Source organism: Galeopterus variegatus, unplaced genomic scaffold (assembly GCF_000696425.1).
Source record: "Galeopterus variegatus unplaced genomic scaffold, G_variegatus-3.0.2 Scaffold3418, whole genome shotgun sequence".
NCBI classification, from domain to species: Eukaryota; Metazoa; Chordata; class Mammalia; order Dermoptera; family Cynocephalidae; genus Galeopterus; species Galeopterus variegatus.
Window position 1 is genome coordinate 31509 of NW_007729529.1, and position 25394 is coordinate 56902.

Below are 25394 nucleotides of genomic sequence, written 5' to 3' on the forward strand. Positions count from 1 at the left end.
ATATACCTATTCTACACAATTTCTTTCAAAAAATACAAGAGGAGGGAACAGTTCATAATCCATTCTATGCGGACAACATGATCCTGACACCAAAATCAGACAAGGACAGTATAAAAAAAGGAAATTACAGATCATTATCCCTTATGAAAATATTAGCAAATCAAACCCTGCAATATACAAGAATGATGCACCTCAATCAAATGGTATCTATCCTGGAAATGCAAGGTTGGTTCAAAAATCACTTAATGTAATTCACCACACTAAAAGTCTAAAGAAGAACTGCATGATTATATAAACAGATACAGAAAAAGCATGATGAAATATGACTCCCATTCATAATAAAACTCCCAGCAAACTAGTAGTAGAAATGAACTTCTTCAAGCTGATAAAGGGCATCTACAAAAAACACAGAGTTAACATCACATTTGATGAAAGCTTGAATGTTTTACCCCTCAGATCCAGGAACAATGCAAGGATTCCGCTCTCAACACTCTTATTCAACATTACACTGAAAGACTTAGAATAACATGGTAAGAAAAGTATGTAAAAGGCATATAGATCAGAAAGGATAAAATACAACTGTCCTTGTTTGCAGACAACATAACTGTCTATATATAAAATCCCAGGGAATCTACAAAAAAACTCCTAGAACTAATATGTGAGTTTAATAAGGTCAAAAGATAACAAGGTCAACACAAAAATCAATCTTCAACTGTTTCTATACATAAGTAATGAACAACTGAAACCAAAATTTAAAAAACAATACCATTTACAATAGCTAGGAAAAAGATGGAATGCTTAGTTATAAATCTTACAAAACATGCACAGGATCTCTAGGCTAAAAACCATTCTAAGACCAAGAGATTGTCAGGATAGATCACAATCCATGAATCTCCTTAGATTCTACCACCCTAATAGTTCATATGAAGTAACTTATACCCACTGCAGAGAAGTTCCAAGACCCTCTATCAACAGTTAGCTCTAACAAAGACATATGCCTCACATTAGTTAGGTTCCGGCGGGCACTAAAAATATGTTGTGTTGTGTATTAGGCTTCTATCCAAATAGAAAGAGGAAAAATATGGGCCAGAACTCAAAATGTCAACTACTATGCCTACCAGGCACATACACATCCCACTCTCCCCACCCACTGGGAGATCCTGGACAGAGAGGAAGCCATAGAAGACAAGACAGGCACACTCTCCCATTTTTTATTACAGAGATTATTTTTCCAACCTAACTCCAAAATAGACCCCCTAGGAAGTTATGTGGGACTATACAGAAAATAGCAATTGCTTAGGCTAGACAGTTTCACTCATTCAAAAGATGTGTGAGTATCTACAAGGTACTCTGCCAAAGACTGGAAACATAGTTGCGAGCCCTCTCTTCAGGATCAACAGTCTAGTAATGAATACGGATATTAAACAAATAAATACAGAAAGTTAAATATCCAGGAAACTGAAGAAAGAGGATATCTGATTTAGGAAAGAGTTGGTCTAATCCCCCTACACCAAGATAGCTCTCACACATCTCTGGTATGTCTTAACTCTATTTCCCTTCATCAGTCAATTAGTAGATAAAAAAGAAATCCAAATTAGGAAGAGAGGGACACGAAGAGACAGAATCTGTCACCTTAACCCAAGTACAACAATGCCTCATGCATTCAGCATCCCTACCCAGTAGAGTGGACTGAGTACATGAAAGAAATTATGGAAGCAGAGAGCTTCATCTACTGGCCAGCATTTTTATTTTTTTCACAATATTTTATCACTACTTTATATGACCTGAGTTTGTTCAAATGTATTGCCTATCTCCCCTGCTAGAATATAAGCTCCAGCAGGCAGGGTCTGTCTTTTTTCTTTATCACAGCACCAGCAGAATTTAAAAAGGTGATAACAAACTAGAACAGTCAGTAAACTATCAAAGGCGTATTATGACTGCATACCAGGAAACAAATATAAAAGAGTTAAACAAAATTGAAATTGATTTCTCTCTCATGTAAGCATAGATAACGGGTCCAGGACTGGAGAGGTGGCTCTGTGATGTCAGGACTCAGGTTACTCCTTTCATTCTATTGCTCATACCATATCCAACCTGCAGATTCCACGTGGTGGTCCAAGGGGGCTGCAGCCATCAAGACTGCACTCAACTGGTAGGGGAACCACAATCCAAAGGAGTGGGGAGGGGTTACTACCCCTTTAAGACATTTCGTATAAGCTGCATGTACAGCTTCCACTTACATCACACTGGCCAGAATTTGGTCCTATATCCAGCCTAGCTATAACAGAGCCTGGAAATGCAGTCTTTTTACCATGCACCCATGCACTTTGCTGAAATTTGTAGATCAAACCTCCACTTCCTCAAACTTTTCCCAAAAATTACCCAATACAAGCCCAAATTTTATAAGTTATTTCTAACACCCTGAACTAAAATCACCCACGGTTCCCTGTTGCTCTGCCTTCCACGGATTTGTCACCCCTTTTCCCCTGGTTGACGGAGCCGCCAAAGATTACTCAAAGCCCATCTCTTCTGAGCAGTGAGAAGCCTCAAAAAGGGGTTAATGTCCCAGAATCCTCAAGACGGAGGCATCCTTCCACTTGGGAAATTAACCACGATTTGGGGTGCTCTTCCTGCATTTATTCTCCAGATCAAGAAGTTACAGGAAGAGACATAGGTGGGGGGTTGCTAAGTACAGTTTAACGAGTTTTACAATAGAAGCTGGTAACATTCAGTAAAAATAAGTCAGATGACATTCTGTTAAGGCAATTGAGTGATCCGCTAACAAAAGCTTGATCTAGCAAACATTCCTTCTCCCTCCAGCAGCTTCTTAGTAACTTTATATGTCAATCAGTAACCTATCTGTCCTTGAACCAGCAGCCTTGTTGTGCTACAATTCTTATCTTGCAACACAGGCTAAATAGCCAGGGGAAAATCTCCTGTTTTTTGTAAGGTTAATATTTGAAATTGCAAGGCTTTGGAACACTAGGCCCTATGAGGTACATTTGCTTTATGAATCCTCTACACTTCCCCATAGTGTGTGTACTCCCTCATCGCAGCAAATAATAAACCCAACTTTCCGACCACAGGTGTGTTCCCGGTGGTCTTTTGACTGGAGAGCATCCACAAATGAATGCTTCTCACAATAGCTCCCAGTCTAGGGGTAGCTTGTCTACCGTACACAATTTCTCCACGCACCTAACAGTCTTCTGAATCTCCTCGTACCTAGCTGAAGAGTATACTCCTGCAACCAAAGATTATTTTTGTTCTTTCCTGCAGGCCTGAATAACAATGCGAACGCTACTCACGTTCCCTCTATCTTCTCATCTAAACATAAAACTCGATTCTTAACAGAAACGTTCCTTTCGCTAACACCGCCTCCCCGAAGGGGTCATCCACGGTGTTTCTCCTTTTTCTCCTAGCCGGTTTTTCTTCTTCACTCTTCAAAGTGTCATTTCTCTTCCTCCTTCTGTCTCACATCCCCCTTTCATTCTCAGTCCTCAGTTCTCTGAACAAGTTCATTTTACTGTTCAGGAAAGTAAGGTAAGGGTCCTCTCGACTTTTCTTCCCCTCATGCCCATCAGCGTGACAAATACATCTGCAAACCTTTTTTTTTTCACATTCTCTTAACTTAGCCTTGCCCTTTCTCAGGCACCTTCCTAAGTTATTCTGTCCGGAACACTCTCCGTGTCCAAGCCCAGCGATCCCATAGCTTGCTCATCCTTCCAAACCAGTCTTTGTCCTATAACCGTCACACACGCCCAATCCGAGCCCTGGGCCTAAATTTCCTGCCCAATCCTCACCCATGTCCCAGTGCCCGCCCCACCCCGCCCCTCTCCCACCAACCCCGCGTCTCCACCGGCCAGGTCCAGGCAGCGATCCGGGCGGAACCCGCAGCCGCGCGAGCTCCGAGTCCAGACCCCATAGCCAATCCCCGGCCACATCCCCGCCCGGCTCCATCCCGCCGCCTTACTCGCTCCTGCCTGCGCCCTCCAGCCCCACACCCGCTCCTCCCTTCCCTTCCAGGCCGCGATCCCGGCAGAGCCCACAGCCAATCGCGCCCTGAGTCCCGACGCCAGTCAATCCCCGCCCAGGCTCCAGGCTCCGCCCACGCGTCCGAATCCCGCCCAACCAGGCCCCCAACTCCAGGCGGGACTCGAGCCCGTGGAAACCAGGTTGAGGTGCGAAGGAGGTAAGAGGGGCGCGAGGCGCGGCCCTTCCGTGCGTGCGGACCGATGCGGAGGGTCGCGGCGTGCGGAGGCGTGTGGCGCGAGGCCGCGGAGGGAGGTCCGCGGGGCTGCGCTTGCGGGAGCCGGCACGAGCGTGGCGGGGCTCGGCGGAAGACCCGGGCTGGATTTCCGACCTGGAGGTCCGCGGGGGTGGCCGCAGAGGTTCCGTCCTGGAATTAACACACTTTCCTCCGGAGAGCGAGGGGCACCGAGGTGACTGGCCTCCTAGGGGGCAACCCCTGGGCCCGGGTCATCATCTTGCCCCTTTTGCTCTTGATTTTGCGATTTGGCCATTTAGAAAATAGTCTGGGCAAGATAAACACCTACTCCAGTTCATCCATAACCAAATTCTAAATTTTTAAAAAGGAAACAACAGCTGTTAACATGATATATAAGTGAATCTTAGTGGAAGCCAGAGTTTTTAGTTAAAAGAAATGCTGTCCAGTCTGTTGCTTTTGGAGTCGGAGCAGCCGCATAAGTCGGAGCCCCCAGCCACTGCAGAAACCCTTCACCCAATATGGCCTCCTCCTCCTCTGCTACCTGAGGGGAGAGTTGGGTCAGCTTGCTCACCTCCACACCAGGCACTCGTTGCAGATCAACAGAAAGTTTTGCCTTGTGTGCTAAAATCTAGTTCCTGCTAACTTCAACAGGTCAGCTGTACTTCTTCCGTCTGGAGAAATTTATGATTACACGTAACCCATTTTCACAGGGCAGTTTTTCTACAATTTCAGGATTGTGTCACCTTGAATCTTGTGCTGACTAAACTTTGGCTAATTTTTTTCCACTCTTCCTCTGATGACATGGCTCTGAGGCTTATCTTGCCCACTCGTACTTCCCCAACCAGTACAGTACCTTTCACCTCCTAGATAGATGCCCTCTGTTGAGTCAGTGAATCTTATAAAACATTCTAGAAGCAGACTGACAAGTACAGCATGAAGTGAAAATAATCTGCCCCACCCCCCACCGTAAGATTCTAGTAACAGTGAGGACTGTGCATTACTAGCACTAGCACTTTTTGCAATTGCCTCTAATCTTCCTTGAGCTTGCACTTAACCCAAACGTCTGGACTTTGTCAGATTAACTAAATCTCTTCCTACCTCTTCTCTCCATATACAAAATGTTTATAGGCTGATAATTTGATTTAAGTGCAGAGCTTTAAACTTTTAACATTTTTTATTTTTTATTTTTTTATTTTTATTTTTTTACTGTTTTGCCTACCTTTTAGCTCTGGATTTTCACCAGCCTGCTTAGCTTCAGGTCACTCAAAAATCTGCCAAGTATACCTTCTGTATCTTCATTTTAAAAAGCCTACTCCAATGAGAATAAATACTTTAATTTTCTATAGATCATGTGTATTTGAATATAGAGTGTACTCTGTGAATAATATGCTATAACTGAATCAGCTAGGATCACTCTAATTCACAATTTGCCCAGTTTTCTTCTCAAAACATTGTTTTTAGGAAGAAACTAGAAAAATATAGTGAAAATACCATTTAGAGTTAAAAGCCATACATTTTTTGATTTTCTCCAACTTTTCTATGACTTCCAGATTTACTAATTAATTTATTTGTCTTATTAGCAAATATGCATATGCAATGTTCATTGCATTAGCAAATGCTGCTCCAAATGTGTTCGTTTAAAGTGTAGAAGAAAAATGGCTTGCTTCAAAGTTTCTGAATCTGCATCTGTCAGCCTGCTTAGATTTCTTGGGAGCCATTTCTTCACTGATGCTCCCACAATTCCTCCTACAATGATATTACCTAGTGAGAAAGTAATGAGTGAGAAGAAAAAAGAGCCTAGTCTGGGTTTTAAGGAATTCCATCATTTAATGGCTGGTTGGGGGAAAGGTAAGAGGAAAATGAAGAATTGTAATATGTCAAAAGCCAAGGGAGCACAGTGTTTCTGGGAGGAGACAGGGCCTCACCAGCAGTATCTAAAGCTGCAGAAAGCTCAAGGAAAGTGAGAACTGCCAAATGTTTGATGGATTTAACAATCCGAAGGTCAAAACTGACTTTAGCAAGAGCTGCTTATATGAAGTAATGGGGGCAAAAGTCAGGCTGTACCTGGTTGTGGAGTGTAGAGTGAAGAAAGAGATAGCTAGTAAAATGAGCAACAGGGAGGAGAAGGTAGAGTCAAGAGTTTTACTTTCTGTTGATTTGTGTGGTTTGTTGTTGTTTTTTAAGTGGAAGAGACTTGAGAAGGGCTAGGGCATTGTCAAGAACATTATTGAAGTGCTGGAACTTTCGTCAAATCTGGAAAATAAAGGAAGGTGAGCGTGATTGGGAAAAGGAGAGGCAGCCTCCTATAGATGATGATACTGAAGAATACTGATTGTTGGAATAATTAATCAAATTGAAAGGATAGGTAGTTTATGGCCAAAAGAGCAGAATGCTTTAATTATTTTGGAGTTAGATAGATTAGGGTAATGGCAAGGTACAGGGTAGGAGAGAGTGACTATGGTGGGATGGAGGACAAGGGGATTGGACATGGGGGCGTCAGTTGCTTGATGGATCATCTCTAAAGACATTGCAGTTAGCTAGGGTGATCACAGGACTTGGGATTGAGAAGAAAACTGTTTGACACCTAATGACAAATCCTTGATGAATGGCAGGGAATTATCAGGCAGAGAAGGGAAGCAATAGTCTGGCAATGGTGAAATAGCAAGAAGAGGTAAATGTTACGACATGGTGACTGTATTAGTCCATTTATGTTGCTTATAACAAAATACAGAGGCTGGCCCGTGGCTCACTCGGTAGAGTGCAGTGCTGATAACACCAAGGCCACGGGTTCAGATCCTATATAGGGATGGCCGGTTTGCTCACTGGCTGAGCATGGTGCTGACAACACCAGGCCAAGGGTTGAGATCCCCTTACCGGTCATCTTTTTTTTTTTTTTTTCCTTTTTTCCTTTTTTTTTGTCTTTTTTCGTGTCCGGCAATGGATCGCAACCCTCAGTGTCGCGCCCGTACCGGACCGGGACCGGCAACGGGATCGCAACCCTTCGTGTCCGGCAATGGATCGCAACCCTCAGTGTCGCGCCCGTACCGGACCGAGACCGGCAACGGGATCGCAACCCTCGGTGCTGCGCCCGCACCTCGCTCAGCCAGTGAGCGGGAACCGGTCTGTATGTGGGATCCGAACCCTCGGTGGGAGCGCCGCTGCACTCCCAAGCAGCGCACTGTAGCAGTGCGCCACCGGGCCGGCTGGTCATCTTTTTTAAAAAAAAAAAAATACATAGAACTGGATATCTTATAAAAAAACCAAAATCTATTGCTTACAGTTTCCAAGACTGGGAAGTCCAGGGAACACATCTGGTGAAGGTCTTAGTGCTGGTGACAGTGACCCAGGGGGTGTCACATGACAGAAATGGGGGAGGAGATAGCAAACTACTCATGTGCTCTCCTTTTAAAGCCCTCAGAACCATGCCCCTGACCACCATTATTAATCTATTCACTATAGCATGGTCCTACAATCTAATCACCTCTTCAAGGCCCCACCTTTCAATTACCATACTAGGATTTCCCACCCTCTACAGTTAAAGTGGGAATTAAGCTTCTAATATATGAACTCTGGGAAGACACAATCAATCCACAGCATTCCACCCCTCACCCCCAAAGTTCATGCCCTTCTCACAGGTAAATACATTTATTCCATCCCCATAGTCTTAACTTGTTTCAGCTCAAAAGTCCCATCTATGAAATCAAAACAAGTTATCTACTTCCAAGGTAGAGTGGAACAAGCATAAGGTACATATTCCCATTCAGAAAGGAAGAAATAGACCAAAAGAAAGGGGTAACAGGTCCCAAACAAGTCCAAAACCCAGCAGGGCAGGCATTACATCTAAAAGCTGACAAATCATGTACCTTGACTCCATGTTTGATGTCCTCTGCACACTGGTGCAGAGGTTGTGATCCCAAGTCCTTGGGCAGCTTTGCTTCTATGGCTTTCCTGATCTCCGACAATGCTTTAACTCTCCCGGTCTGGTGCTGCACACTGGTAGCGCCACAGTTCTGGGGGCTCCATGATGATTCTGCTTTCACAGCTCCACTAGGCATGGCGTTGGTGGGATTTCTCTGCTGTGAATTCTACCCCACGTTTCCTTTCAGCATTGCTCTAGGTAAGGCTGTTTATTGTGACTCCATCCATTCATAGAGGCTTTTCCATACATAATTTGAAACTGGGGTCGAGGCTGCTAAGCCTCCAAAGCTCTGGCATTCTGTGAGCTTACAGACCTAACTCCATGTGGATGCCACCAAGGCTTCTAGCTTGAGGCTTTCAAAGCTGCAGGTCCAGCTACACCTGGGGCCAATTTAGTCACAGCTGGAGCAGCCAAAGCAGCTAGGATGCTGGTATGGGGAGCAGCATCCCGATGTGGCCCTGGACAGCGAGCCTTTTTCCCCAAGACCATTCTCTCTCCTTAGGCCTCTGGGTCTGTGATGGAAAATGCATCCTCCAAGGTCTATGAAATACCTTCAATGTCCTTTTCCCCTTCTCTTGATAATCCCTTTCTTCTGTACTCATCTCTTTAGCAAAGGGCTACACCCTTACTTTTGTGTCCAGGTTGAAAGTTTTCCAATATTTTGCCCTCTGCTTTCTTTTGAATTATAAATTCTGGCTTTACTTCATGCCTTCTCTGCCATAACTCAGAATAGGCTGTTTCAAGTAGCCATGCAGCTTCCTGAATGCTTTGCTGCTTAGAAATTTCTTCTGCCAAATACTCTGGGTCAGCACCTTGAAGTTCCACATTCCATAAAACTTTGGAGCATGAACAGAATGCAGCCAAGTTGTTTGCCAGTTCATAGCAAGGATGATCCTTACCCTAGTTTCCAATAAACTCCTTCTTATTTCTATCTGAGACCTCCTTAGAATGGTCTTTACAGTCCATGTTTCCATTAGCATTCTGGTTGCCACTATTTAACCAGTCTCTAAGAAGTTCCAAACTTCGCCTGGTTTTGTCTTCTAAACTCCCGCCCGCAGCTAGGCTTTTTCTAGCCTGCTCCTTCAAATTCTTCCAGTTTCTCCTCAACACTCAATTCCAAAACCACTTCTACATTTTCAAGTATTTGTTATAAGCAATGCCCCACTTTTCTGGTACCAATTTTCTGTCTTAGTCTGTTTCTATTATTTATAACAAAATACCTGGAACTGGGTAACTTCTAAGAAAACAAAATTTATTGTTTACAGTTTCAGAGGCTGGGAAGTACAAAGTTGTATTATTCTGTTTTTGTTCCTTATCACAAAGTACACTGAACTGGGTGATTTATAAAGAAAATGAAATTTATTGCTTACAGTTTCTGAGACTGGGAAGTCCAAAGTCCATCTGGTTGTGGCGACAGCAACCCAGGGGTCTCACATTGCAAGATGGTGGAAACAGAGAGAGCAAAAGACAGACTCTCTTCTTTTAAAGCCCTCAGAACCACACCCCTGACCACCATTTTAATCCATTCACTACTGCATGGTCCTACAATCTAATCACTTCTTTAAGGCTTCACCTTTCAATTTCCATAATAGGATTTCCTACCCTCTTAACAGTCAAAGTGGGGGCTAAGTTTCTAATACATAAAACTTGGGGGACACAATTAAAGCTTCAGGGAGTTTGGGGGGGACATAATTTAATCCACTACATTAAAGTCTAGAGAACACATTTGGTGAGGATCTTGTCCTGGTGGTGACTACAGCAACTTGGTATCACATGGAGAATATGGTAGAGCAGAGACAGAGAGACTAACCTCTCATGAGCTCTCTTTTTAAAGCCACCAACCCACCCCCATCATTCTAAGAATGGATGAATCCATTCACCAGGATACAGTTCTACAGTCCAGTCACCTTTTCAAGACCCCACCATTCAATTACCATAATAGGATTTCCTACCCTCAACAGTTACATTGGGAATTAAGCTTCTAAGATATGAACTCTGGGGGACACAATTCAATCAATCCACAGCAGTGACTATAGTTAATAACAATGTATTGTATACTTGAAAATTGCTAACACGGGCCAGCCCGTGGCTCACTCGGGAGAGTGTGGTGCTGATAAAACCAAGGCCATGGGTTCGGATCCTATATAGGAATGGCCGGTTTGCTCACTCGCTGAGCGTGGTGCTGACAACACCAAGCCAAGGGTTAAGATCCCCTTACCGGTCATCTAAAAAAAAAGAGAAAAAAGAAAAAGAAAATTGCTAACAGAGTAAATTTTAAGTGTTCTCACTACAAATAACTGATAAGTATGTGAGGTAATGCAAAAAAAAGAAAGAAGGAAGGAAAATAAAGAAAGCTAGGTGGAGCATATAAGGACAAAAGTTAGTACTAAGGAATATAGAATTACCATCTTCAGTGAATAGCAAGATTTGAGTTAAAGCAAGGAACACTGGGAACACTCTGAGAACATGAAGATATAATGGAATTTGCTGATTGTGGTGAAGCTGTTCCAAAAGACAGTGGAAAGTTTGGGGAGAAGAGAAATGAAGAGCTGGGTCAGTCTCCAGGAAGTTCATTGTATTGTGGAAGTAATGTGTTGTAGAAGACAGATAGGGGAAAGAGATGGGGGATTTAGGCTTTGGGATTTCTAGATGAAAACAGATAGATTTAATGTCAACTCTCTAAGGAAGATGGGCACTGAAACCTGGTGAATAGTGGTCATGGTTCACTTAGCCTGGGGTGAAATCTCCCAAGAACTACAGTCTAAGTTCACAGGTGACCAACCAGTGACTTAACAGTGTCTTCTGCAATTACATTCAAACCAAGGATTCATTTATTCATCTGTTTTGAAAAATGAGGAAACTAAAGCTCATCAAGAGTCAGTGACTTGTTCAAAAATAGAAATGTTTCGGGCCGGCCCGGTGGCGCACTGGATAGTGCGCCGCTTGGGAAGCGCGGCGGCGCTCCCGCCCAAGGGTTCGGATCCCACATACAGACCGGTTCCCGCTCACTGGCTGAGCGAGGCGCGGGAGCAACACCGAGGTTTGCAATCCCATTGCCGGTCCCCGGTCCGGTACGGGGGCAACACTGAGGGTTGCGATCCGTTGCCGGACATGGAAAAAAACACAAAAAGACAAAAAAAAATAGAAACGTTTTTTAATATCAAATTTATCTGAAGTATTTTTAAATCCCAGTTTATCTCAAGATGGAGAATAGGTTTCTCTTATTTGTCTACTTGCAAGAAAGCATTTTGCTTAGACTTTGTTCAAATATCTAAGAAATCATGCTGAACTTAAATAAATAGACATTTATTTGCTGAAAAAAATATTTTCCTAAATCAAAATACTCTATGATACTGAAGATTATTCGATATAGTTCCTATTTGGTAATACCGTCCCTTAAAACTATCCCTACTGCCTAACCCAGTTAATATTTTATTCCTGAATAGAACATTTAGTGACGCAGGAATATGCATGTCTTGATTTAAGAAAACCTCGTTTTAAAAATTGAAATGCATAAGACGTAAGGGATAATTCTTTACTTGCAAAAGAGTCAATATTTTATAAAAGGATTCTTCTCATAAATATCCTACTTAAATCATTAATTTATAATATGACTATATATTCATTTAGCCATTCAAAAATTATTTATTGAGTTCCTACTATGTGTCAGAGAATATAGTGGTAAACTTCACACACCAGGACCCTGCTTATAGAGCTTATGTTATAAATTACCGAATGAATGAATGAGTGACCAGCCAAATTAACAAACAAACCCACAAACAAAAATGCTTTGGGGACAATAAATAATAGGCTGATGTGATGTAGAATGGCTAAATGGGCTGTTATCAATTGTGTAGCCAGAGAAAGCCTTTTTGAGGAATAATCATTTAAGCTTTTACTGACAAGGTCAGGACTTTATGAGAAACATTTATTAGATTATTTTTCATAGCCAAAGCTTTCTGTAGCCTTAACATCTTAGTAACTTAAAGAAATTCATAGCTAGCTTCAGTGGTCCCTTTGAATTCATAGTTTATGTCTCTTTTTCTAAGATTAGATAATTGTTAGAGATGGAGGAAATGCCATCTCATAGACTTGGGAGAACAACATTTTTGTAGTAAAACCTTATGAGATGTTTCTGTTTGCCTGAATGTTTTCTGAAAGCTAGGTTTTCTTTCCACTTCTAAAAGTAAGTATAATAATGGAGTTCATTGTCTAGATCTCCCTCCATTTACCGATATTGGATAACTTCCTTACAGGTGGAGAAGCAATTCAGAATGCATGCGAGTTATGCAACTGAAATGGCTTGCTAGCTGTCCATGCAATTGTTGAGGGAAGTACCATCTGAGAAAATAACCTGACATTCACCGATATTTTCTTTATATTTATCAAGGACCTACTGTCATCTATCTTTTCAAACAACTTTCTGAATAACCTGTTTCCAACAGCTTTAATTTACTGTTACAAGTTGTATTTTAAGTAGTGCCTGATATCCAGATGATTCTGAAATCTGAATAGTTCTTAGATTAGAATATTCTGGATTTTATAGCTTCTAGAAATGGAATGTTTACTTACTGAAATTTAATGTGCCTGCCTAAATTAAAGCCTTATTTTTTGAATTCAGAATATCCTTACAGATGTCTAGTTTAAAACAAAGTATAAATTTGTATAAGATAAGGAGGAATAAGTTTATTAGAATGATTCCAGTGCTTGAGAGAGTATATCATAGACAGAAACTTGAAGGGAAGGAAGGAAGCAAGCAAGCAAGCTGAGTTATTAAAAATTTTTATTTAGGGGCCAGCCCGTGGCTCACTCGGGAGAGTGCGGTGCTGATAACACCAAGGCCCCGGGTTTGGATCCCATATAGGGATGGCCGGTTTGCTCACTGGCTGAGCGTGGTGCTGACAACACCAAAGTAAAGGTTAAAAACCCCTTTCCGGGCATTTTTAAAAAAAAAAAAAAATTTTTTTTATTTATATTTTATATAAGCTTATGGTCTATCAGCTAGCTGATAGACCATAAGCTTAAAAAAAAAATAAAAAAAAAAATTTTTTTTATTTATATTTTATATAAGCTTATGGTCTATCAGCTAGCTGATAGACCATAAGCTTAAAAAAAAAATAAAAAAAAAAATTTTTTTTATTTATATTTTATATAAGCTTATGGTCTATCAGCTAGCTGATAGACCATAAGCTTATATAAAATATAAAAAAAAAAAAAAAAATTTTTTTTATTTATATTTTATATAAGCTTATGGTCTATCAGCTAGCTGATAAGAGTCTGATAGTGATATAACTATCATATATTTACTCCCCTTTTCAATTTTTCTTTGTCCTGTAGCATGTTTTTGGCCCAGAGGAGACTCTGCACCATTAGCACTAGAGCAAGATTCCTGAAGACAATTTATTCTACAAAAATCCTCAAATTCTCTTCTTCTCCTGTAGGTATTGCTTATCACTTACAGATAAATTATGATACATATTCTATGAAGTCTAAAAAATGCAATTTTCCGGGTATTTTTTATAAGTATTTTATTGGAATGAATATTTCTGTTATATAAGCCGAAGGCATCTCTTGTCACTGACTAGAACTGATATTCACTGAGCAACTGCTTACCTGTCTATGGATCAGGCACTGTGTTGGGAATTTTATTAGTCCATGTCTGTTGCTTATAACAAAATGCCCGGAACTGGGTAATTTGTAAGAAAACAAAATTTATTGCTTAGAATTTCGGAGGCTGGAAAGTCCAAAGTACAGAGAACACATCTGGTAGTTGGTGGTTATAGTGATGCAGGGGTCTCCCATGGCAGAATGGCTGAGTAGAGAGAGAAACTAACCACCTCATTCACTCTCCTTTTAAAGCCATCAGAACCACACCCATTTTTCTAGGAATGGATCCATCCATTCATGAGGATTCAGTCCTCACAATCTAAACACCTCTTCAATGCCCCACCTTTCACTTACCATAATAGAATTTCCCACCCTCAGCAGTTACAGTGGGGATCAATTTTGGGGGGACATTCAATCCAAGGCAGGCATTATATAGTCATTACTTCATTTTATCTTCACAAAAGCTTTCAAGTTATGAATTGTTATATTCCTATTTTACAAATGAGGTCATGCCCAAGGTCATGCAGCTTATAAGTACGACACTCCTCTGTCTAGCTCTGGCATGCTAAAGGGCATGTTCTTTCTACTCAAGAAAGGATATTATAGTGACTAAAAGTACAGGTTCTGGCTTCCAGTCTGCCATCTGCCAGATTGAGAAACAGGTGAAGTGTCATCATAGAAAAGCAAACAGACAAATCCAGAATGTCAGTCACACCACAGGACAGATAACAGACCCAGTTTCTTGTATAAGTCAGTGGCATGGGAACAAAGCAAGAGAGGGTGTTTCAGAGGGATTGCTCTGGGATGGAAAGTGGTTTAAGAACCATAGCCACCAAATACAATGCATGGACCTTGTTTAGGAACTTGATCCAGTCAACTGAAACATAAAAAGCCTTTTTTTTTTTTTTTCCTTTTTTTTTGTCTTTTTTCATGTCCGGCAACGGATCGCAACCCTCAGTGTCGCGCCCATACCGGACCGGGACCGGCAACGGGATCGCAACCCTTGGTGCTGCGCCCGCACCTCGCTCAGCCAGTGAGCGGGAACCGGTCTGTATGTGGGATCCGAACCCTCGGTGGGAGTGCCGCTGCGCTCCCAAGCGGCGCACTGTAGCAGTGCGCCACCGGGCCGGCCCTAGTTTGCCTTTTTAAAAAAATTTATTTGTTTGTTTGTTTTGTTTTTTGGTGGCTGGCAAGTACAGGAATCTGAACCCTTGACCCTGGTGTTACAAGGCCGTGCTCCAACCAACTGAGCTAACTGGCTGTCCGCTAGTTTGCCTTCTTAAAAACTTTTATATAAATGGGATTGTATAATATGTATTCTTTTGTTTCAGGTTTCTTTCATATATGTAATGATTTTTAAATTCACCCATGTTGTGATATATCAGGTGTTCATTCCTTTTTATTGTTCGGTGGTATCCCATTATATGAGGGGTCTTCGAAAAGTTAATGGAAAGATTCTTAGTATCTTTTAATTCTATTTTTCCACAAACTTTTTGAAGTGCCCTGTATGAACATAACATCATTTGTTTTTCTATTCACCTGTTGATGAATCTTTGGATTATTTCCAGTTTGGAGCTGGAATAACAGCTGTGAATAAGGCTGTTATGACTGTTTATGTACCAGCTTTTATGTGAACATAGGTTTTCATTTCTCTTGAGTAAATACCTAACAGTGGCATGGTTGGGTAGTGTGGTAGATTTATATTTAATTTTAAGAACTGACAAATAGCTTTTGAAAATGGTTGTATCATTTTAAATTCCCACCAAGGCTGTATAGAATTCCAGCTGCCCTGCATCCCTGCCAACACTCACTATCCACAGTTTTAGCCATTCTGATGTATATCTAGTGCTATCTCATTGTGTTTTTAATTTGCATTTCCCTGATGTCTTATGATATTGAGCAACTTTTAATGTGCTCTGTGCCCATTTGTATAGCTTCTTTAAAGGGTTGTCATATCTTTCACCCATTTAAATTGAGTTGTTTGTCTTACTGAGTTATAAAAGTTGTTTATATATTCTGTATAGAAGTCCTTTGTAAGATATATGTAATGTTAGTATTTTCTCCCATTCCTTGGCTCACCTGGCAACTTTTTAACAGATATTTAAGCCCACTCAATGATATCATAATAGATTTTATAGATTCTCTTAAAGTCAAGGAAGAATAATACATAACATTTTTTGAGTGTTCATCATGTGCCACTCACTGCACTAAGTGCTTTACATGACATTATCTCATTTAATAATTATGACTGTTCTATGTTGTAAGTACTGTTTTTATCTCCCATTTACTGATAAGGAAATGTAGATTCGGAGGGGTTTAGTAACTTTCTTTAGTCTCACTGTTAATGTCTTTAGTCACTATGCTGTATGTCACTAGGCAAATCTATTGTTAATTCAATAAATGTATTTTACAGAGAACCTAATGTCACTATAATGACATAGATATTTACTGAGAATCTAATGTATTGACATAAAGATTTACAGAGAATTTAATATATTGATATAAATACAGAACATATATATGTATATATATGCATATACTTTTTTTTCTAGGTAATCTGAAAGATAAAAGAAATAAGACAAAGTTCAGATTCTGAAAGAAAAGCTGAAAATGGACACATATGCTCATAGCCATATAAATTGTGATAAGTAAGAGAGAGCTCTAGGGGAGACTAGGAGAAGAAAAAATTAATCATAACGTGGAATCTGAAAACACTTCTAAGAGGTTCAGTCTAAGGTATAACTATCTTGTTAGGTGAATTGTATTTAAATAGGTGGATGTATTAGTTTCCTGTGGCTGCTGTAACAAATTGCCACAAACTTCATGGCTTAAAACAACAGAAATTTATTCTCTCACAATTCTGAAGGCCAGAGTCCAAAATGAGTATCACTGAGCCAAAATCAAGGTGTTGGCCAGGTCATGCTACCTCCAGAGGCTCTATGTGAGAATTCGTTCCTTGCCTCTTCCTGATCCTGGTGGCTGCCAACATTCTGTGGCTTGTGGCCACATCACTCTAAATTTTAAGGCTGGCATCTTCAAATTTCTCTGTTTTATCTTCACATGGCCTTCTCCTCTGTGTGTGTCAAATCTCCCTCTGTCTCCTTCTTATAAGGTCACCTCTGATAACTTTTAGTGCCCACCTGGATAGTCCAAAATAATCTATTTTAGTCCATTTCTGTTACACATAACAGAAATACCGGAAACTGGATAATTTATAAAGAAACAATATTTATTGCTTACAGGTTCAGAGGCTGGTAAGTCCAAAGTCCAGGGAACACATTTGGTGAGGGCCTTCTTTTGTGGTGTCTTCAGCAATGCAGGGTATCACATTGTGAGAAAAGCAGAAGCAAGAGAGAGCTAACTTCCTCACTGGCTCTATTTTGAAAGCCCTCAGAACCATGCCCATGACCATCGTTAAACCATCAATGGATTAATTCATTTTCTAGGGCATGGTACTCACAATCCAATCACCTCTCCAAGGCCCATCTTTCAACTACCACAGTACAATTTCCCACCATCTTAACACTATCACAGTGGGTATCAAGCCTTCAAAACATTAAACTTTGGGGACACACAATTCAATCCATAATATCTTCTCATCCCCAAATCCTTAATTTTATCATATCTGCAAAGACCCTTTTCTTTGCCACATAAGGTAATATTCTAGGTTCCAGGGATTAGGATGTAGATTTCATTTGGGAGGTCATTACTGAGCCTACATAATGGGGATTATGGAGAAGATCATATCAAACAGAGGAAAGGATTTGAATAAAATCATGGGAAACAGAAACTTACTGAATGCAACTTAAAGAATGGCAAGCGGTCCTGTGTTATTGAATCACTGTATGTGAGGGGATGGCATTGCAGGAGAGAAGCCTGGAATAGAGTAAGGGCCTTGGGTGCCACGTTGGGATTTGAGTTACCTTCCATAGATTGAGGAGAATCACCAACGATTAGAGTAAGATAGCAGTATCCCCTTAGCTGTGTTTTAAGTGCATAACTCTGGAGCACTGGAAATGATGGATTACAGGCAGTATGACATTGAAGTAATTCAAAATAAAGATAATTAAAAGAGGTAGGATTACATTCATGTGTTTACAAAATCGTTTTTGAATGCATTGCCTGTCATATGCCATTTTAGATACTGGAGATACAGCACTGAACAAGACAGGTGCCTATTTTCTGAGGTTTCATTTTAGTGAAAATAAATAGTTTCAAATATAATCATATGTTGCTTAATGACGAGGCTACTTTCTGAGAAATGGGTCATTACATGATTTCATCATTGTGCTATACTGGAGATACAGCACTGAACAAGACAGGTGCCTATTTTCTGAGGTTTCATTTTAGTGAAAATAAATAGTTTCAAATATAATCATGTGTTGCTTAATGACGAGGCTACTTTCTGAGAAATGGGTCATTACATGATTTCATCATTGTGCAAACATCACAGAAGGTACTTACAGAAACCTAGATGGTATAGCCTACTACACAGCTATTATGATCTTATGGGACCACCATTGGATGTGTGGTCCATCATTGACCAAAATGTCACAATAATGCACATGACTAATGGTGAATGTCATGGGAAAATTAAAAAGAGAAATTTGCTAAATGGTATTGCTGGGAGAGGAGGTAGGTAATGTTAGGTCAGATAGTTTTGGACGCCCTCTCCGAAGAGGTCATATTTGAACAGAGAACAGGATGATGTAAGAAGCCAGCTACATTGAGATCTAGAGAAGGGCATTCCAGACTGAGGACTCAGCAATTGCAAAGACCCTCATATCAATCAGTTTTGCTGCAGTAACAACCACAAAATCTTACTGGCTTATATCAGTAGTATTTTGTTCTGACTCACATTGTATGTAGACTACCAGTTAGTTGTGGCTTTGCTCCAGATTGTACCTCCCCTCTACTTGTCTTTGTATTTCAGGATCCAGGCTAAAGGAGCATCACCTGTGTGAGTTATGGTCATCTCACCATAGAGGGGAGAACAACAAGAGACTGAGCCAAACTGTGCAGAAGCATTGAAAGCTCACATTCCATTGACCATGGCAAATCTCATAAGCCAAGCTCAAAGCCACTCCTTCTGAGAGGGAAGGTTGAGTAATTATGTAGTGTGATATAATCTACAACAGATGGGGACAACCCTGGAGTATTTAAGTTATAGAAAGAAGAAAGACACGATGAAAGTAGGGATCTCGGTTTGTTTCATTCACTGATATATCCCAAGCAGAAGAGTGTCTTGCACATAATAGGTGCTCAATAAATATCTGTTGCATTAATGAGTGAAAGAAAGCCAGTGTGGTTAGAATATAGTAAGGGAGAGGTGAGATTGGCAGTCACTACCAGTCAGTCAGTTGGCATATAAGAGGAAACTTAACTTTTTCCTCTGCCTCAGAATTTGGTTCTCCAGTCAGCTCTTCCACTGGGCTGTCTGTGCAGCAATAGAAGCCTGAGCTGCACGCCTTCAGATCTGCTGTAAAGTCATGGTCTCTGCACTCCCTGGCAACATTCCCATTTAGATGGGCTTGCCTGGAGAGCTGTGGCCTGTGACCTCTCCTTCCTTCTAAGAATAGCATTTTCTCCTTCTGTTCTTCTAAGAAATGCTCTTTTCCCCATTCTAGCCATGTGTTTCAATAGGAGCTAGTATATTTGTAGAAGTAATATCCAGGGGCTTTGACAGGATCTAGCTTAGGGAGCACACCTGGAAGGCCTAGGGATTGTGTGGGGTCAAGTCTGTACTATTTTTTTCATTGGGGAGGTAGCACATTAAAAAGGCGTCATCATTTGACAGCATCCCTACATGTCTCATGATCTTGCTGTCAGGCTTCTTTCTTTAATATCTTTTCATCATAGTCTTAACGATATAGCACATTTTACATTGTTGGGAAATTTCCACAATTCATTAGCCAAGTCTAGGTCATTCAGAGCTCTTCCCTAGGATTTTTGAAATTAGAATCAGAGAAAGCTACTCTCAGTCTCTCTCTGATAGTGAAGGTGGGAGATGTGACTGTGTTTAGTCTCATGTGAAGAAAAGCAGATTGAGAGAGAGATGAGGCAGAGCCCTGTGAGGTTCAAGTTCCTGGTTTTAGTTACTTTTCAGCCTGGCTGCACATTCGCCCTCCTCATGGTAACATGACCTTTCTAAGAAAGCCCCACTTCTGCCAAAACTGTTTCAGACTGAGCTTTTGTCTTCTGCAACTAAGAGATGGGATTAACCCACCTTTGGGGCTTCAAAGGCATCTACACACTGGTCTCTTCCCCGCTGTCAGACATGGAGCACGCACTCTGCCCTTCAGCAAAAGTCACAGCTCTGCCCTAAGAAGTAATAAAATCCCTGGAAGCGTGAGCAGCCCTAACAGTTATCTAGTACAAAAGAAAAACAAACCAGGGAAGCTAGGAAAGAGCATAACAAAGTTCTTTTTAAAATAGATCTCTATTTAAACAAAAAAGACATTTAGGAGGTGCTGTATGTGCTAAGGAATGATGGGAAATGATACAAAGTGTCATGACTTTATAGATGTAAATATGAATATTTATATATATATATAATGTAAAGCTTCCATGAAAGTAAATCACAATATGTTTAGTTAGTTTAGATGGAACTATAGACTAGATGAACTATAGCAACTAGATGAATATTGAAGATATTTCATATCTTTCTTGTGATAATTAATAGTTTTATTACAATAGGGCATTCCCCTTCCACATCAAACTTTAAAACTAAATGAAACAGAGCAGAGACCATATATTTAAATGCACAGTAGAAATGCATTACCTACTATCGCAGAACACTAGAAATAACAATGCCCAACAATAGGGGAATGAATGAGTCAAGTATGATATAAAAACAACCTGAAATATACCTAGTAATTAGAAGTGAAAATTTTATGACGGAGAAAATTCATAAAATGCTTAAGAAACTCTGTTAAAAGGCAAAATATAAAAAAACTTACACTTGATTGCATCTATAAATGCCTAATTCCTAGATCCAAAAGATAATAGCTGTTTTGGCCACCCCCACAGCCAGGCACCACATGAAAGGCGTGGCCATTACGTGGGGTGCTCACTTTCTGCTCCAGCCTAGTCCTTGGAGTGCTGCGTCCAGCTGCTTCTTCAAGCCTATTGTTTTCACCCCTCCAACCTTTAACTTTGCCATTCCTATCTCTGGCCTTTTCTTGCACTCTTTGTTTTTTTTTTTCTTTGTTTGTTTTTGTTTTTCATCCGGTAAGGGGACCATAACCCTTGACTTGGTGTTGTTTGCACCACGCTCAGCCATTGAGCACACCGGCCATCCCTATATAGGATCCGAACCCGTGGCCTTGGTGTTATCAGCACCACACTCTCCCGAGTGAGCCACGGGGCTGGCCCTTGCACTCTTTGTTATTAATGGTAAGAGAAATAGTACTACTACTACTTTTTATTTATTTATTTTTTCAACTGTGACTTTTGCTTCTTTGAATGAAGACTTAATTTGTAGCACGGACTATATACATATCAACAGTCTTGATTTCCTCAGCTTCAGCCCACAGTTTGGGAAGACTTTCCATACCTGTCCCATTCACCTACCTGCATCAGGTCTTATGGGCAGAGACTTAAAAATATGTACAATTGAAACATTGGTGTACTATGGTCTTAGGATAATGGGTAATTTCCCCCCCGCCCCCACCAAACTTTCCTTATTCCAGTACCTGTGCAGTTAGCATTTAAAGCTATAGCAAGCTTTGTCTTATATTTGCCAAGAGCAACATCTGGTGGTGAATCTCCAGAACTGCATGTTTAGCTTCATGTTAACGAAAGTAAGATTAAAGGTTGCTTATGATTTTACTAGCAGTTTTGTGTTAATAACATATACAGTAAACTTAGGCTAGGCCTTTAATCTACCTGGTGGCAAAAATCACCTCACAGGGTTAGCTGATTCAGAAATTATAAAGCCTCAAGATGTCCCTTGTATACCTGGGGCTCATGACTAATTCCCCATTGGATTCCAGGTTTATTTTAATTTCCTTATACTGTATATAATCAGGGCAGTAGTTCTTTTGCATTTTCATCTAATGCTTCATGTTGATGTCTTTGGATATTGTGTAGTGTTTTATAAACTGTGACCAGTGTGTTCATTTTCTCGGGTTGCCTTAACAAAATGCCGCATATTAGGTGGCTGAAACAACAGTATATTTCCTCACAGTTTTGGAAGCTAAAAGTCTGAGATTAAAGTGTGTAAGCAGGGTTAGTTCCTTCTGGGGGCCATGAGGAAGAATCTATTCTGTGCCTCTCCCCTGTCTTCTCATGATTTCTTTGGCATTCCTTGACTGGTGGAAGTATCAACCCATCTCCACCTTCACCTTCCTACTGCACTCTCCCTGTGTGTGTGTCTGTGTCCAAATCTCCCTTTTTGAGGGTGAGCCTGTGGCTCACTTGGGAGAGTGTAGTGCTGATAACACCAAGGCCATGGATTCAGATCCCTATAGTGGGATGGCCGGTTAGCTCACTTGGGAGAGAGCGTGGTGCTGACAACACCAAGTCAAGGGTTAAGATCCCCTTACCAGTCATCTTTAAAAAAGATAAAAATAAAAATTCCCTTTTTTGTAAGGACACCAGTTATATTGGATTAGGACCTACCCCAATGACCTCATCTTAACTAATTACATCTGCAATGACCCTATATCCAAACAAGGTCACATTCTGAGGTACTGGTGGTTAGGACTCCCACATATGGGGTTTATGAAATTGAAGGGGGCCACAGTGCAACCCATAACAGCCACTCATCTCATTCTACCTCCAGACTTCATTTCTGCCATGTCATTTTTCACAATTATCTGCTGCTCCTCCCTGCTGGACAGTCATATTTCCCTGTCCCATTGATGTCAGGCTTAGCCATAAAGTTGCAGTGACCAATAAAATATGAGTAGAAGTGATATGTCTACATCCGAAACTTTAAGAGCTTTTCCCCTTTGTTGTGAAGCAGGCGCTATTCCAGACAGGCCGTTTCATCAGCCTGTGTCTCAGAATGACAGTTACATGGAACAGAGCAGCAGCTGAACTTCAGTGGATATGCAGTATGAGCAAGAAGTAAATCTTTATGATATTAAGCCACCAAGGCTTTGGGTTCATTTGTTACTGAAGCATAAATTGACTTAAGCTGGCGGACATTCCAACTACCTAACTTAGCTTGACTGACACCATAACTTCACTCCTAAGATGAGTGGGGTTTTTTAATGCATTCATCAGATATTTGTTGAAAACTTGCCATATGTTAGGCATAGAACCATGTGTTGGACACTGTGATGGTGTGAACTTGGTTAGGCCATGGTACCCAGAAATTTGCTCAAATACCAGTCCAGGTGTTGCTGTAACGCTACATTTTGCATAAGATTATCATTTAACTCCATAGACTTTGAAAATGGCAGGTTACCCCATAATGTGTGTGGACCTCATTAAGTTGAAGGCCTTAAGAGAAAAAAGACTAAGGTTTTCCGAAGAAGAAGGAATTTTACCTTCAGACTAGAGCTGCAACATCAGTCCTTCCATGGATCCTCAGCCTGCAGCCAGTTCTGCAGATTTTAGACTTGCAGTTCCCACAATCACATGAGCCAATTCCTTAAAATAAATCTCTCACACATCCTACTGGTTCTGTTTCTCTAGGAAACTCTGACTAATATAGACATAGGTCATTTAACAAGCTGTCCTCACAGTCTAAGGAAAACTACAGACAAATAAACAGAAAATTATAGTATTACATAATAAATGCTGGGAAGTACTGCATTTAATGGGAGCACACAGGAGGAGCATGTGATCTTGACTTGAGGAATCAGGAAACGCTCTCTGGAGGAACTGAAGTCCAAATTGAGAAGTGAAGGTGGCAGGTGGAATAGGAGTTAGCCAAGTGCAGGGCAAGGTGGTTGGAAGCAGAGATTGGCCTGAGCAGAGAATATGCAAGCTCAACAGGGGCATCATTGCCCCCAAGGGGAGAAAATGGGTGTTTGGCAGGCAAAATAAATCTTAGCTTTTACAAGGTTTTGTGACTATCCAAAGCTCAATTCTATCTGACAAAATCTAATTCCTTAAAATTTAATTGAGGGGAGGGGAAATGATTAGGAAAAAAAAGTCTAAAAAGGCTTCTTAGGGGTCAGTGATAAAAAAGAGGTTGAGAAACATTGGTATGAAGGATGACTTGGGCAGAGGAAAGATCACATGTGAAGATACAGAAGTGAGAGAGAACATAGACTATTTGACAAATTAGAATGGTTGGGACATAAATTTGGGAGAGAGGGAGGCAGGAAGAGCAGTGAGAGAAGAGGCTGGTCTAGACACAAATTTTAAAAAAAATTATATCTGAAAATGAGTTTTGACCTCAATTATCTAAATAATTGTAAGTAAAGTTGCACTTTGTGTCGAAATTATCTACTGGACACTATGCTCACTTTTTACATATGAATCTGTACCTTGTGTTTGTGGTCACATACTGAATGAATCATTAAGCTTTAAGTGTTGTTTTAGAAATAGCAAATGGCATTTGTTAACATATCTTTTTCACACCAGGACTTTTTAGTGCTACAATTGCAATCTCTAGCATAGCATCATGTTCAGGTGGGTACCTAATCATAATGCTGTTCTAGACGGCATTTCAACCTCTGGAGAATTTGCATATGACTTACTTCACTGGAGTTTTAAAGATTAAAAATATCAGACTAAAAAGGTATTTTTCTTGGTCCCATTATGGGGAATAGAATGAGAACAATGGTCTATTTAATAACCATTATCATTATCTTCCTCCCAGACTGAATTAAAATTACTTTAGTATTCTGTTAGGAAATTCTTTGCAAAAATGCTGTCAGTCATTTTTTGTATTTCCACCAGCTTGTTAACAATGAACTCAAAGCTAATTCAATACTTTTGAGAGAGAGCATGAACTTAATTTAATTTAATTTAATTTTTTTATATTTTAAAATACTTTTTAAAAATTTTAATTTATCAATATACAGTGTAGTTGATTTTCATATCCCTTTACCAATTACTCCTTTTCCTCCCTCCCTCCCTCCCTCACCCACCATCAACATCATATCTGTTTACTTGTCTTAACAAGTTCAAGGTGAACTTAATTTTAGAATCTAAAGAATTAAAAATTTGTGTGCTATTGAATAATTTTAACTTCTCATATTTTTCTACCACAGCCTTAGCTTACTTTGTGTAAGTAGACCTGATCTAAATTTCTAATATACTTTTAAGAGGCAGCATTCCAGTGATATTTTTAGAAGGTCTTATTATATAAATGACGGTATAAGATAATACGTAGTTTTGAGCATAGGTTCTGGAGTCGGACTGTCTGAGTTCAGACCCTGGGTTGAACCTGTTTGGTTTTAAATGTTATTCTCCTTTATGAACTTGGACAGATGTGAAAAAGTTGTGTGATCTTATCCTCTCTGTACCTCACTTTTCTCATGTGCAAATTGCAGCTCATGATAGAAACACTACATAGGTTGTTGTGGACATTAAAGGAGTTAATTATGTAAAGCACTTAGAAGAGAACCTGGTACATACTCCACACACAATAATGTTAGCTATTATTATTTGGAGCCTCTCATTGAGTAGTTTTAAAACCATTTGTTGGGGCCAGCCCAGTGGCACACTGGATAGTGCGCC

The 25394-nt window shown here is 40.4% G+C and overlaps 1 protein-coding gene across 5 annotated transcripts in view; it reads left to right on the forward strand.

The window, feature by feature from the left end:
- Positions 1–3867: 3867 nt before the first annotated feature.
- CCBL2 (cysteine conjugate-beta lyase 2) overlaps positions 3868–25394 on the forward strand; it is a 63723-nt gene continuing 42196 nt past the window's right edge. For 2 of the 5 annotated variants that reach the window (XM_008584993.1, XM_008584992.1), the window contains exons 1-2: positions 3868–4189; positions 13482–13581. In XM_008584993.1, the coding sequence (XP_008583215.1) occupies positions 13483–13581 (99 nt within the window). In that variant the 5' untranslated portion in view covers positions 3868–4189; position 13482. Of the gene's footprint in view, positions 4190–13481; positions 13582–14787; positions 14799–18838; positions 18853–22763; positions 22824–25394 lie in introns of those variants that run through there. The other 3 variants (XM_008584995.1, XM_008584996.1, XM_008584994.1) reach the window with 3 other exon arrangements.